This window comes from Gigantopelta aegis, chromosome 9 (assembly GCF_016097555.1).
Source record: "Gigantopelta aegis isolate Gae_Host chromosome 9, Gae_host_genome, whole genome shotgun sequence".
Taxonomy (NCBI): domain Eukaryota; kingdom Metazoa; phylum Mollusca; class Gastropoda; order Neomphalida; family Peltospiridae; genus Gigantopelta; species Gigantopelta aegis.
The window spans coordinates 61,995,722-62,011,631 of NC_054707.1; the positions used below are offsets into that span (position 1 = coordinate 61,995,722).

Genomic DNA, 15,910 nt, shown 5'->3' on the forward strand with positions numbered 1-15,910 from the left:
GGCTCTTGTTGGAGTTGACCCTACATTGTCGCCGTGAGAGTGTTTATAACAAATAGTCCGTTATGTAACGCATATGTAGTCAATACACACACACACACAGGCGCGGATTTAGTGGGGGGCCCAAGGGGCCCGGCCCCCCCCCCCTATTTTTGGGGTCAAGTTTTTTTTAACTATAGCATACACTAGAGTGGAATTACACAAAAATGCACTTATTTCCCAATTTTGAAGATAACAAAAACAGTTTGACAATACCAAAAACATACGTTAATATAGCTATTTTGTTACTCAGATGCGAGGAAATCGCGTTTCAGGCCACTTAAATTTCAAAATTTCGCGGGGGAGCATGCCCCCGGACCGCCCTAGGAATCTCGGGTGCTTCACGCCCTCGTCCCCCCCCCCCCCCCCCCCCCTATTTAAAAATCCTGGATCCGCGCCTGCACACATACCCCTGTAACGCTACATAGCGTTTGGACCTAAAACCACCACCCCCACGAACGTTATGTCAATGAAATTAGGGGTGGCCCAACACTTCCAAGCTTCCCCTAATATTTGAATGACCCCAGTTGTCCAACTAACATTTTTCGGCCAAAATACACCACATTTATGTATACCGATATCTTTGGCGACAGATTGTTGTCGTCAGCTGTAAAAATTTCTTTTGTTGGGGGGATTGTGTTGACATTGGTAAATTCATGTTTTGTTTTTCCGTTTATGAAATGTATAAGTATGGAATAGTTACATCCTGAGAAAAGAACGCACGCATACATACATACATACATACATACATACATACATGCAGAGAGAAGTATTTATACGTTCTTAGCCACTTCGCACGTCAAGATTATACGAACATGCAAAATGTACTCTACGCATTCTTCTAGTTACTGGAGTAAAACGTTCACGTACCACACACACACGTATCGAAAACTGCCTCTTTGTGTTACCGGACTCGGGACCCAAACGCCCGTGCCCCAAAGTACCTTATTCAAGTAATTATAAAGTATTCCCTGCTTGGGGGAAATCTACACCTAATTATATTATAATTTTAAAAAAGGTGATGAGCCACTCAGAATGCCTCCCCTTCCTCCAACTCCCCACAACAGGAAGAGAAGAACGGTCATCAATGACCGGGAGTGAGTCGCCGAGAAAACGGCGACACTCCCAGCCCGCTTTGCGCTCAGAAGGGGAGGCTGTGTCTCGTCCTCGTGGTCTCGATCGTTCGTCAGTGTTACTTGACGTCTTGGCGATACATACTATAGAAATGATCCCTAAAAGTATGATCTTAAATAATAAAACTGTCAAAAATATTATATGTAACAATTCAATAGTACTTCGCAAGTGGTAGTTACCTTTTGCATATTTTTACCAATTGATTTTATTTTGTGTAGTACCTCTATTTTAATAACCATAAAACGTTCTAAGCTATGCAAGAACACCATTAAGTGATAGTTTTGCAATTTTATGTTGTCAGAACATATCATTGTCAATTCATTTAATTATTTAATACAACTAAATGTACAAAGAGAACGAAGAACCCAAGTGACCTGCGCAAATGGACTGCTTGACCCAAGTCGCCCCTGATTTAATGTAGGCCTTACTACCAACACATACTGATAGTATATATATATATGTGTGTGTGTGTGTGTGTGTGTGTGTGTGTATATATGTATATGTATATATATATATATATGTGTATGTGTATGTGTATGTGTATGTGTTTTAAGGCATTCGTAATTCACACGAAACATGTATACCCTCAGGATAATTCGGAATGTTTTCAAATTATTTTTAAATCACTGGCAGGATTCTGCAAGTAAGGTTTTGATTGGTGGACATGAGCTCCAACTGGCTGGTGTTAGATCCACATGTAATAGTGGAGCTAATTTTAATTAGATTGTATATATACTCTTCAAAAAAAGAAACGCAAAAGGGTACAAATGGGTTATAACTCCGATTTTATGTTTCCTACCGGTTCATGCTTTGTGAATATAAGGTCATTGCATGTCCCAAACACATTCCCACGGTTACATTCGATAAAACGCAACTACTGTACAATAAAGTTCCAAAATGTGAATATTCGCAAAAACGCAGCCACGTGCAAACCATGTCACCACTGCACGTGCGTTGTCTGCACGTGCAACATGAACACCGACAGTATAAAAGTGCAGGGTGTTCGCTTGCCTGGCCTCTATATCTGGCCGACTGTTGACAATCCAGGACATGCCACGTCTCAGTGAACCGCAGAGAAACAATGCCATCGGCCGACTAGACGCAGGCGAATCCAGAACGGCCGTTGCCAGGGCATTCCATGTGTCCCCAAGCACCATCTCCAGACTGTGGGACCGTTACCAGCAACATGGATCAACACGTGACCTCCCTAGATCCGGTCGACCACGGGTCACTACCCCCGGGCAGGACCGCTACATCCGGGTACGCCACCTTCGGGAACGATTGACTACTGCCACCTCCACAGCCGCAGCAATACCAGGTTTGCGCAGGATATCCGACCAGACCGTACGGAACCGCCTACGTGAGGTAGGAATTCGTGCCAGACGTCCAGTTCGAGGTGTCATCTTAACACCACAACACCGTCGACTCCGACTGCAGTGGTGCCAGATTCATCGACAATGGCCTCAACTGCGATGGAGACAGGTGTGGTTCAGTGACGAGTCCCGATTTCTGCTCCGACGTCATGATGGAAGATGTCGCGTGTATAGGTGTCGTGGTGAACGTTATGCGGCAAACTGCGTGCAGGAAGTGGACAGATTCGGCGGGGGTAGTGTCGTGGTGTGGGCAGCCATCTCACACACTGGCAGAACTGACCTGGTCCACGTGCAGGGCAACCTGAATGCACAGGGCTACATTGACCAGATCCTCCGGCCACACATCGTTCCAGTTATGGCCAACGCCAACGCAGTGTTCCAACATGACAACGCCAGGCCTCACACAGCACGTCTCACAACGGCTTTCCTACAGAACAACAACATTAATGTCCTTCCTTGGCCATCGATATCACCGGATTTGAACCCAATTGAGCATCTATGGGACGAGTTGGACCGACGCCTCCGACAGCGACAACCACAGCCCCAGACCCTGCCCGAGCTGGCAGCAGCCTTGCAGGCCGAGTGGGCCACCATCCCCCGGGACGTCATCCGTACTCTGGTTGCTTCAATGGGCAGGCGGTGCCAGGCAGTTGTCAACACACGCGGAGGCCACACACGGTATTGACTCCAGATGACCTTGACCTTGGTGGTGTGTCCTATCACTTACTCACAATGGACTAGAGTGAATTGTGAACAATTCTGCAACATTTGGTAATTATCGGACTCACCATTCAATAATTAAATCAATTCTCCAAATGTTACGACAATGTGGTTTTGCGTTTCTTCTTTTGAAGAGTATATATATATATATATGTATGTATATATATGTATATATATGTATGTATATATGTATATATGTATATATATATATATATATATATATATATATGTATGTATATATATATATATATATATATATATATATATATATATATGTATATGTATATGTATATGTATATGTATATGTATATGTATATATGTATGTATATATGTATATATATATATATATATATATATATATATATATATATTCCTGCAACTTGTGGCAGCCATTCTGTCTGTTTTACCTCGATGCGTTGGTACTTTGCCTTTCTCTTTCTTCGGAGCTCGCAATATCCTGTGTACGATGATACACAGTGAATATGGTGACACGAGTCGTGATCGATCCATTACATGCTAACATAAGTGTGTGCATTTTTCCTATACCATTACAATTTTTTTTTTTTTTAAATTAGGACTTCTTGTTACAGTGGTGTTTTGTGACATTAGTACTTTGTAGTACTAAATTAGAAATTGGTGCCATAAAGTACAAACTTTGTTTTATGGTCCTGAGTACAAACCTCGGGTAGGCTATCTTAACTGTTTGTCCAGGGTAGTGGGTTAGTGATTATACTTGCTAATGGTTAGTATAAGAGAATTCGGTGTACAGACCTTACATAGATCTGCATACTGGAAGCCGGCGCCGGGAGATGAACCAAGTACAGGGCCGTAGCTAGAACTTTTTCTTTGAGGGGGGGGGGGGGAGGGGGACTGAGTAGTTAATAGTCGTCTAAAACTCCTTTTCTTCAAGTGTCTATAATGCTTTCCGAATTTTTTCGGGCCCCCCTGCTAGCTACGGCTCTGAAGTACCTACCATATCTGTCACATTCACAGAAATTTTCGAAATAAGATTAAAACGAGCATAGAAAACAAGATTGAACTTAACCCACTCATAAGCACGACACATTTCTTAATATCTTTTTCTATGATTTTTCAAGACTATTATTTGAAAGAAAACTTAATTTTAAGACCGGCCTCGGTGGCGTCGTGGCAGGCCATCGGTCTACAGGCTGGTAGGTACTGGGTTCGGATCCCAGTCGAGGCATGGGATTTTTAATCCAGATACCGACTCCAAACCCTGAGTGAGTGCTCCGCAAGGCTCAATGGGTAGGTGTAAACCACTTGCACCGACCAGTGATCCATAACTGGTTCAACAAAGGCCATGGTTTGTGCTATCCTGCCTGTGGGAAGCGCAAATAAAAGATCCCTTGCTGCCAATCGGAAGAGTATCCCATGTAGTGGCGACAGCGGGTTTCCTCTCAAAATCTGTGTGGTCCTTAACCATGTCTGACGCCATATAACCGTAAATAAAATGTGTTGAGTGCGTCGTTAAATAAAACACTTCTTTCTTTCTTTCTAATTTTAAGAACTATTTTTTTTTTTTTTTTTTTTTGGTCACACGATTGTCACGGCGTCTGCTTGCAAAACTTTCTTTAGAGATACTTGTGACCGTCTGTGACCGAGCCGGACTAGACCATTACAGAGAAGGGGTGAAGTAATCATACAATATTTACCTGTGCTGTAGAGTACAATACTGCTGCACGTTGACACTCGGAGTTGAGTGTTTCTGTAACAGGGGCACTTTAATCTGTACATAATGTTTTATTTTGTTTATTTCAGTTTACAATTAGTTTGTTTCTTTCTTTCAGATTGACATGCAAGCTAAAAGAATTATAGTTCACCGGACTCTTGCACACACCTCACTATAGTTCGCGTCACGGCAATCGGCACCTACGTTTTCAGCAATAACTTTACTTCTAAAAAATCGTTTTTTCTCTCCTATTTTTTTAATTTTTGATGTTACCGGACAAAAGACAAACAAAAACACCTTCGTGTCATTTATAAGACAAAAAGTACAAATATTACACATTTAGCATAATCTACAATCAATCCCAAAGTCATAAGAGCCCATAAAATCGAGAAATTGATATATCTGTTTACAAGCTTTGACGTTTTCACGAAGTTCGCAAGAGCAGACATATGGAGTGCGCATGCGCTGAGAGTAAGACAGTTCGTAAACTTCAACTTTTTCAATTAAAAATATGACGGATTATAATCTGCACCAATCAAAAAAATATTTACACGGATAGCTCGGCAAGTATCTCAGGCATTAATTGGCTAGCGAACTGGGATGAAACCGCCTCTTGTCAAAATGCTTGACACGGAAATCCCTTCGAGTCTCCGATTTTAACAGGGAATCCTCAAGCTTAAAAACGAAAAATGACGGTGGAAAAATCAATCAGAAAAATATAACAAAACTATTTTCGGGTCGAAAAATGGTTAAAGTTCCATATTCTGAGCCAACTGGATCGCGATCGCCGTTTTATTAAAATAAAAATGGTGATGACAGCCAATGTTAAAACGTTACTTAGCCATTGAATTTAATTAGGTCAGAGCTCCCTGAGCAAACTTCTTGTAATGTTTTATCAAACAGTTTTAAAATTATACCTATTCATTTGCTCAACTTATAATACGATTGCAAGACATCAAAATTGTTATATTAGTTTTCTTAAAATGTTGTCTGTTAACAATGGTTCTCGAGGACTCGATTATTTTTCTTAAAATCATTTTTATAAATTATTATAAGTACATGTTTTGTTGAACAACATACATGTTTTGATAAAACGCAGAAAAGTTTTGTGTTAGAATGTTTTGGCTGTAAGCTATACCACTAAACGTTTCACTCTCCGAAACGCCCCCCGTCAAATTTGCGACAGTTATAATTTTATTATATATTAATTTTTATCCCCCTCCAAACCTCCCCAAAAGTTCCCATGGCACTCCGCCTCATGCCATTGTCCCCCACCCCCCACCCAAATGGATATTTTGGTTCCGCCGCTGACAAGTTATTTATTTCTGAGCCGATTGTTTTGTAAATTGCACACAAAAATAGTGGGGATTTTTGTTTTTTACAAAAAACTTTTAGTTTTCTTCTTATGTCAAATCAAGCTGAAATTATTTTAAAAACAATGTTCGTGGAGGCTGGGAAGGACTAAAGGTATACATATTCTAGGGTCGGGTTTTGTTAAGTAAAAATATACCCGAATCTGCAGCTTTAATCCATGTAAAATTCTATTGATGCGTACTGTAGAGCAGGAAACCAGTTTATTCCAAGATGGGAGCTAATCGACGCAGTCAATACCAAAGTAGTGAAACGCGTACGTCTGGACGGCATAATATTTCACGCAATAGATATACGAAACGTTATGAATCAAAGGACAAAGAAAAAGACAATGGAATTTTAGTAAACACACGGTATACGTGTGTTTTGCTAGTAATAGGTAAGCTTTTTTTTATTTCCATTCATAAACTTGCTTTAAAAGGGAGATAACCAAACCAACCAAACAAGTTTTTCAACACTTTTGTCGGTGAGCTGGTCGATCTAGCTATCGGCGATGAAGTACGGCTCTACATTATCGACGCATTTGCGAATTACTGTCACTACAATAAACCATGACATGTCGGTCAAACCTAATTTAAAAGTACCAGTGTATTATCATATTGTTGAGGGTAGGGCTGGGTGGTGCATGCAGCACAGGTAACCCCAAACAGAAACCCCTAATGATAGGCTATTGCAAATACTATAGTTATCTCATGTTATTGTTTGGGGATACCTGTGGGTGGGTGAATTTTTATATGCAAAAAAAAAAATGTTTTTGGTATGGCACTATGGAATTGAATGCAAGCATAATCAACAGGGTGTATGGGTGGGGGCCTCCCCCAGAAAGAATATGGATTAGGCCCGGTTAGAGTTAAGACAGTTATACAGTAATGATAAGAGTAATTAATTTTGTCAAAAGGTTCATTTTAAAAATATAATCTGCAAAAGTATTTGGGTATGGCACCATAGCAGTTTTACCCTCTGGGAGAAACCCTGATATGCACTTATATGGTTCTTACTCATCCAAAAAATATTGAGTCCATGAACTCATGACTAAACATGTTGGTAGTCCATTATATATTTAAAATGGTCCATTGTGGATTTAAAACAAATTTATTTGAAGATTAATTATCTACTCAGTACTATGTGTATATCATGTACCGTAGTACTTAATAATATAGTATTTATGTCGTGCTGGCAGCCAGAGAATTATTTGAGGGGACGTAATAAAAACAAAACAGACCATATCCTACTAGATGGTTATGAATTTGAAATTGGACACTGCATTTCATGTATTTGACAACTAATATTGACTAGTAAAAAGCAGTTCCAGTGCTGTATTTTTCTAAAATATATAAAAATAATTTCCATGATTTCACAGTTTGTTATTTTACCCTTTGTACACTCTGGTATAAACTCTCTCATGGCAATAATTCCAGTTAATACCAAATAAGTGCATATGTGTATGTACATGTAATATAATTTAAAAATAAATTATTACTAATTTTATTAACTCATACCCCCAATCCTCCCCCCCCCCCCCCCCAAAAAAAAAAAAACCCCACCAAAACAACCTGGGCTAGCTCTACCACTTGCCAAATTCACCAAATGCAAATTTTAGGAATAATTGGCAAATTTTATAGGTATCCGGTTTAGACTGGTTTCAATGAATATGTAAGACGCCAAAAACAAAAAGTCAGATATTCTACTTCCACTATATTTGCTAGTTTTCAAATTTTACTGGTACTTCAAATACACGTACCTTGTGGCCATCAGATTTTTTTTTAACACTCTTGGATTACAACCCTCTACATTGCAACCATTTCATAGAAACTAAAAAAAATGTATATACAAAGTTGACATGAATAGAAAGAAAGAAAGAAATGTTTTATTTAAGGACGCACTCAACACATTTTATTTACAGTTATATGGCGTCAGACATATGGTTAAGGACCACACAGATTTTGAGAGGAAACCCACTGTCGCCACTTCATGGGCTACTCTTTCCGATTAGCAGCAAGGGATCTTTTATTTGTGTTTCCCACAGGCAGGATAGCACAAACCATGGCCTTTGTTGAACCAGTTATGGATCACTGGTCGGTACAAGTGGTTTACACGTACCCATTAAGCCTTGCAGAGCACTCTCTCAGGGTTTGGAGTCGGTATCTGGATTAAAAATCCCATGCCTCGACTGGGATCCAAACCCAGTACCTACCAGCCTGTTGACTGATGGCCTAACCATGACGCCACCGAGGCTGGTTTGACATAAATAGATCAGCAAGGATCACAATAAGGGGAGATTAGGGTAAAATAGTCAGGGACCCGGAACCTCTGATCCCTGTGATCCCTGATATATTATCACCCACAAAACAGTAATACCATTTTATATGGAAATAAATATGTACAGCAGACCAACCAGACATAAAATATCATTATTGTGTCCTTTACCTATGCAAATGTACATACATGTATGTATGTTGTCATTTCTGGAACTGCCCTAAGCAAATGGCACAAATATCTTTAAATATAACTTCTTGTTTAAATTATATATTTATACTTATTTATTTATATACTTTTAAAAAAAGAAGTTTTTATTTATTACATTACAAATTTATGTTTACATTTTAATTTTTTAGTGTAGATATATATTAATCAGGGTGTTTTTTGCAGTTTAACATCTATTTCCTATGCTGTACAGTTTATTTGTATGCTTGGTAGGGGTGGAACATAGCCCAGTGGTAAAGCATTCATCTGATGTGTAGTCTGTTTGGGATCGATCCCCGTCGGTGGGCCTATTAGGCTATTTTTCATTCTAGCCAGTGCACCACAACTGGCCATGGTATGTGCTATCCTGTCTATGGGACAGATCCCTTACTGCTAATGAAAAAATGGAGCATGTTTCCTCTCTAAGACTATATGTCAAAATTACCACATATCAATGTTCTCTCGTGGTGCAATTAAACAAAATACATTTTTTATATGCATGGTCATCAGGCTTTGAAAGACATGTAAAATTAATGTATTAAGTGATTGTCAGATGCATATCTTTTGTCTTTTCAGCCGTAATAGTTGCAGTGGCCCATAGGTAAGTACCTGCACTAAAACATTTATGAATTAATGTACATGTTTGTAAATGCTAGGATGTATATTTCTGTCGCATGAATATGTTTAAATACAAGTATATACATATATATGACACACTCAGTGGTAACTAACACTTGCAGCCATTTTGAGTAAATTATGAAGGTCAGGGCCATTCAGTTTCACGAACATCTATACATGTACATTGTATAGTCATATGGCGTTAAGATTTGAAATGAACAATTTTGATAAACATACTCTTCACTAAATCAACATTTTTGATGTATGCTTTTCAAAATTTTGGGTTACCAAAAGATAGTATGTTTTGTATGCTTATTCAAATATTGATAATTGTAAACATGCCTGAGTACTCGTGGAAACCCTATTAGCAACTACTGTTTAATGGTTTAAAATTGTATAGCGATCTCGGAAATTTGTTCCCTTGCAAGTTCATGGGTAGAATTTAAAAGTTGCTTAGGCTTAAAATTCATTTTGTGGAGTCCGAGTGGGAAGCAATCTTTGCTTCTTAAATTTTAAGCTGGAAACCTGGAAGCAAATTCTAGGAAGTTCACCAGAAGCAGTTCTAGAAATTAGCCTCGAAAGTAGACTCCCAATTAGACGTAACAGAAATTTGGAAGACTTGAGGCCAATATGAATGACATGAAGTGTACCGGTATATCATACATGTAGATCCTGGAAATCAAGAATTCTCAGTCAAAAATAAGATGGAAAGCAAAAACTGCTTGTGAAGTTGATTATCAGAAAGCATATATGTGTATTTTGAGCAACATTTGCTGCCTGCATGCCTTCTGTTAATTTTGAGCATCAGTCAAGTAGAACATTTTGCTGATGACGAGTAGAATGTAAATGACACTAGTCCCTCAAGCCAGTTAAATATGATCTAACCTAATTATTAAGCAGTCATACTAAAGTTTGCTTTTTCTATATCAACCACAAATGTTGCACATCTGCAGTTACATGGTTCCAACCAATAATGGGTTACAGGGTGGGTATATTTTGTGGGGACTAGTAACTTTTCTAAACTCGTAATCCCCCAGGCCATTGGAAATATTTGTTTATGTTTTTACTCCTGAAGTTTATTAAAACCTTAGATGCTTTGTAGTTCATTATCATAATGTCAATGAATAGAAAGGTAAAATATTATCATTATGTTAATGAATTGACAGGTAAAATATCAACTCTAAATGATTTTTCAACTTCATGTTTTTGACATGTCACGCAGGATTTCTGCCAGAAAATTATTTGAGAGTATGTAGTAAAAACAAAATGGATAATAAGTGCCCCAACTAAGACTAAGTGATTGTGGGTTTTAAATGTTTTAAATTTGTTCACTGCATTTCATGTATTTCAATGGCAAATTTTAAACAGCAGATCTCGTGCTTTAATGTTTCTAAAAAAAAATTAAAATGTATTAATTAATATCCTAGATTTTAGGGTATGTAATTTTATACTTCATACTCTGGCAGAAACCCTGATGTGTTGTTCAGTCACACCTAAACTATATTGACAAATTGAACTGTAACAGCTTGACCGGATCAATATTAATACAGTATTTGAGAACAGGCTAACATTTTGTTTAAGTTATACGGTTTTCATCAGTAGTATTCAATACAAATAAGTACATCTATGCAGATATATGAATATGTTCATTTTTATGTATATGTGATGTGAAACACAAAATCATGTCACCTTGTTGAAGGTGCAGTATGTACAGTGATAAACCTCTCTCTGTGTGTGTGTGAGTGTGAGTGTGAGTGTGAGTGTGTGTGTGTGTGTGTGTGTGTGTGTATGTGTGTGAATAATAAATAATCCAAACTTAGGTGGTCCAGTTTTTGTTTAAATAAGACTTTGTGAAGATTGAATACTGTTCTTGACTTTCTCAACATGTGGTAACCTCCTGGTAACCTGAATGACCATTTTCAACTTATTTCGATCCCTGACAACTTGACACATGTTTACAAGCCAAGACACCATTCCATATCAGGCTTTTTGCCAGAAAATAATTTGAGGATACCTGTACATAATGAAAACAAAACAGATCATAAGTACCCATACTAGGTGGTTGTGGGTTTGGAATCTTTTGACTTTGGACATTGCATTGCATATACTTTGACAGATTATAAACAGCATTACTCTTACTACAATCAATTTGAGATTAACAGTATCCCGATTTCCCGGGGATACCGGTAATTTAATTTTGGATACCAGACTTCAATAACCCGGGATACCATATAATGTAGTATAAGAAATGTAGTATATATATATATAGTTGATAATTTCCACTAGCCCAAACCAAAAATTCACTAGTCAGGACCGAGGGGTAGTGTATTTGTCACACTCTGGTTAGGTTACAGATAAAACAACATTTCTTTCATATATATGTGACTCTTATTATTTACCAATACTAGTAACAGCAAAAAGGGATCCTCAAATACATTTATACACACATGGATGCAGGAAGTACTATTCCATTTGCCAAATGTGAGTAAAAACATTTTCCGTACAAATTAAGAAATAATAACTACCAGTCTTCAGGGCGACCTCTTTTTTTTACAGGTTAAATAATTCTCTCTTTTTTTTCTGTTGAATCTATGTTGCTAGCAATGAAAAAAGCTAAATCAACATGTTTTTGTTTTAATGGATAGTCATTTGAAATGAAGTTGTTAGTAACTTTCTTCTATAATATTAAGATACTGTATTGTGATATAGGATAACAGATTGGTAGGAGAAAATCTGGTGGACTAGTGAATGTAGCATTGTTGGTTGATACTGATCCGGCAGACTAGTGAGATATAAGGATTTCCTTTTTTCCCCACCGTTGCTCACATATACTTTTCCCCCTACAGAATAGCACATGAGATGGTCTTTAATAATATATTAATATACCAGTCATGGAGGACAGTAAAATACTCGCCATGGTGACTAAAAAAATTCACTGGCATCTAACAAATAAAATCACATTCGCCAGTTGGCGACTGTCCAATAATTTTACTTTAATCTGTCAACAAAACTGGACATCAGAAAATACAGTGGACCAGTAGCAATTGATCTTCTATAAAACTTGTTTTCTATCAGTAGTTTTTATTTAACTTTTAATGAGTACTGCAAGTTAAATGCATATCTTAGCAGTGCCATTAAAATAGTAATTCACTTAATTTCGTTTAATAAAATTATTGGGTACAGGATTTGCTAATGATAGTTAACAGTCGTTCACTGTTTTAGTGGAACCGGACAAAAACAGTAACTTGTAATTACTATTTAATAACTAGGAATTACCCCTTCACAAGTTCATTCGAATGCGATCCTAACAACAATTATGACATTAGTAATGTGCCGTAAAATGGCAGATGAATCAATTTAATTACAAGTATATATTAGCTGGCTACAAAATAAAAGTGGCTGGCGACTAAAATATTATACTTTACTGGCCAGGGAAGAGTAAATTTGAACTTGCTTTGTAGAGCACTGGAGGACCAAATGAACTCGGTGCACTAATGCTTAATTAGCCTTTTGGTTTGTCTATACATGTATATATCATTATATGTCCATGAATATTGCCCAGGTATGTGTAGATGACTATATCTGACATATTTCCTGATAGAAAAATGTTTAATCAGTGCAAAAAATGTATTTAAGTATACATAGCCTAAGGTCTTCCGTGAATGGAGTAACCACATGCTTATGTACATGTATGAACATATGTACATGTGTATTTGCATTTATGCATAAGAGTATTAAATTTATATTGAAACCCTGGTAGTGTCCTGTATTTATTGTGTGGATGAAAAATGGGTTTTGTGAAACTCGACTGATTCTAGTGACATGATTGTTCTTGCAATTTTCAGACACCAGATATGCAAAATATAAATATACAGTCATGTACGAGGACAGTTCAATGATACTGTGTTGGTCACATTTTAGCTATCTGGCCTATCCAGAACAGTGGGTTAATGGTTAGTGAGAGAGAAGTCCGTGCATACTAGACCCAAACCCTTCACACTGTGCTGTTAAAACTCATTGTGTTGTCCAGGAATGTGAGCCTTAAGTCTTGTGGCTTAGCCACAACACCACTGTCTGGTACAGTCATGTACAAGTATGTGGATAATTTTGACATGCTTCCATCACAGAACTGTTCAAGCATGCCTTCCTTGGTCACTCATGTATGTCATTCTAAACTATACATACATGTATGTGTAAAAATTCAACACTGAATGTAATTTGTTATCTGAATAAACTATATATATTTTTTTTTTAATGAATACTTTCGTAACATCATGATGAGGTCATGCTCTGTAATATGTTGTGTATTTGTGTATTTCTCCAGGAATCATATTGCCAACTTGTTTGAAAGTGATCGGCATTTCTCCCACTTGTCAACTCTGGAAAGAGAACTTGGTTTTCGTACAGAAATGGTAAGAGAATGTTTTTAGACAAGTGTTTTGATTGTGTGTGTGTGGGTTTTTTTTGGCATGCTTCCATCAGAGAACGGTTCACGCATGCATGTCGTGGACACAGCCTCTGACTTCGCCAGAGAGTTTTGTCCATGACTGGTTTTGATAGAGAAGCTAGATTCATTTAATATCAGTCTATCATAATGCACATGCTATTCCAGTGCTTCTAACAAATCATCAAGCCTCAAAATAACTCGCGAATGATAAGACAAAGTATCAGTATAAAGTGACTTCATCAGGTATGATGTTCCCTGACAATGTTATTTTTACATTCATCGAGAAACGAACAAACACAAGTAACGTAATGAATGTAATTGAAATTTAATTTTTTATCATTGAAAATATGGAGGAATGTGCAAAACTTGGTTACGTGCCATGGCTGGTTAAAAGCAAAAAAGTTGTTATTTAATTTGCTACATGTGTATCTTTGTGTACATTTACATGTAAAAGTAAAATCTTGTATTTACTTTTCAGGGCCTTTATTATTCGTATTTCAAAACGATGATTGAATCTGAGACATTCTTTACTGGCCTGACGTCCATCATGTATGACAACATCACAGAATACCCGCTGATCATCAATGCTTTCAAGAGATTCAACTTGTACCCTGAGGTTAGTCATACCAAGGACCATACCTACACTATAACCAGGAGAGTGCAGTACATAATAAAATAGGGGCAGAACTATGTGGGGTCTTTTTCCAGGTAAACTGTGAAGAGCACATAATATATCAAATACAGGCTTGTTTCTTGTTGGTGGTTCAGATAGGAGAAACTTTAACCTTGAACTGTGCTCAGATACAATGATTGGGGAGTCAGATGTAGCTCAGTGGTAAAGCGCTCGCTTGATTACGCAATGGTCTGGGATCAATCCCTGTTGGTGGGCTCATGGGGCTGTTTCTTGTTCCAGCCAGTGCACCATGACTGGTATAGCAAAGGCCGTGGTATGTGCTATTCTGTCTGTGGGATGTGCATATAAAAGATCCCTTGCTAGTAATGGAAAAATTTAGTGGGTTTCCTTTCTAAGACTTTGTGTAAAAATTACTAGTTGGTTGATATCCAAGAGTTGATGATTAATAAATCAAATCACAAATCAGTGTACTCTAATGGTGTCGTTAAACAAAACAAACTTTTACAATGAACTGCCAATTAGGCCAGAATTGATTTTATGTGACTCTTCAGACATAGATGTATGGGCTTCCATTCTTGGGGTGGGGGGGATGCTGATTTTTGCCGAAATTAAATGAAAATGCCTGAATGTGGATGACAACAGATACACACACACACACATATATATATGTAAAGTACTTTTAGAACGAACACGCTTATAACAAACTACCGGTTAGAACGAACTGATTGTAAAGTCCCGATTTCCCCCCCTATATAGTATTAATAAATTTTAATGTATAGAACGAACTATGTATAGCAAATTAATTGTTAAAAAAAACAATATTTTTGTCAAAATTATGAATTTCAGTGTACATTAGTGCATACACAGCGAACCGATCATAATTGTTTTGTATCTTATTTGTATGTTATCAGTCAGTAGCATTAACAGCAATGCATCAAAAACGACTATACTAATAAGATCAGTCAGATAATGTCCGCATGTATTTACATAGTCGGTTGGCATCAATTAACGATAGTAATATATTGAACAATTAATGGTATTTTCTCACTTCACTGCTATTGTTCGCTTGTTTAAGTTCCCATTGCTTCCTTGACATTTTGCCGGTATCCAACAAGAAGATTGTCACCTGCAACACACTTGCATCTTATCAATCAGTAGCATTAGCGACAGTGCATCCAAAATGATTGCACTGGTAAGTCCAATCAAATAACGTCCGCTTGTCGTTCCGTAGAAGATTGGTATCAATTAACCGTCTGCTCTCACTTCACTGCTATTGTGTGCTTGTTTAAGTGCCGGTAAGAGTCACTATACAGTCATTGTAATTAGCGTTAAATAATCAGATATTTTGTTTTGAAGGTAGGTAACACAAATATTATGAAATGTTGAACAGTATTCAGTAGATGCGCAATCATGACAGACACGAT

The 15,910-nt window shown here is 37.6% G+C and overlaps 1 protein-coding gene and 1 non-coding gene across 2 annotated transcripts in view; one reads left to right on the forward strand and one right to left on the reverse strand.

Annotated features, from left to right (window-relative positions):
- Positions 1 to 1,061: 1,061 nt before the first annotated feature.
- Positions 1,062 to 1,284, reverse strand: LOC121382402. The gene has a single exon (XR_005959169.1). It is a non-coding gene; the product is annotated as a small nucleolar RNA U3 (small nucleolar RNA).
- Positions 1,285 to 6,537: 5,253 nt separating this feature from the next.
- LOC121381684 (probable C-mannosyltransferase DPY19L1) overlaps positions 6,538 to 15,910 on the forward strand; it is a 53,404-nt gene continuing 44,031 nt past the window's right edge. The window contains exons 1-4 of the mRNA XM_041511027.1: positions 6,538 to 6,703; positions 9,364 to 9,388; positions 13,730 to 13,817; positions 14,331 to 14,468. Of these exons, the coding sequence (XP_041366961.1) occupies positions 6,538 to 6,703; positions 9,364 to 9,388; positions 13,730 to 13,817; positions 14,331 to 14,468 (417 nt within the window). The remainder of the gene's footprint in view (positions 6,704 to 9,363; positions 9,389 to 13,729; positions 13,818 to 14,330; positions 14,469 to 15,910) is intronic.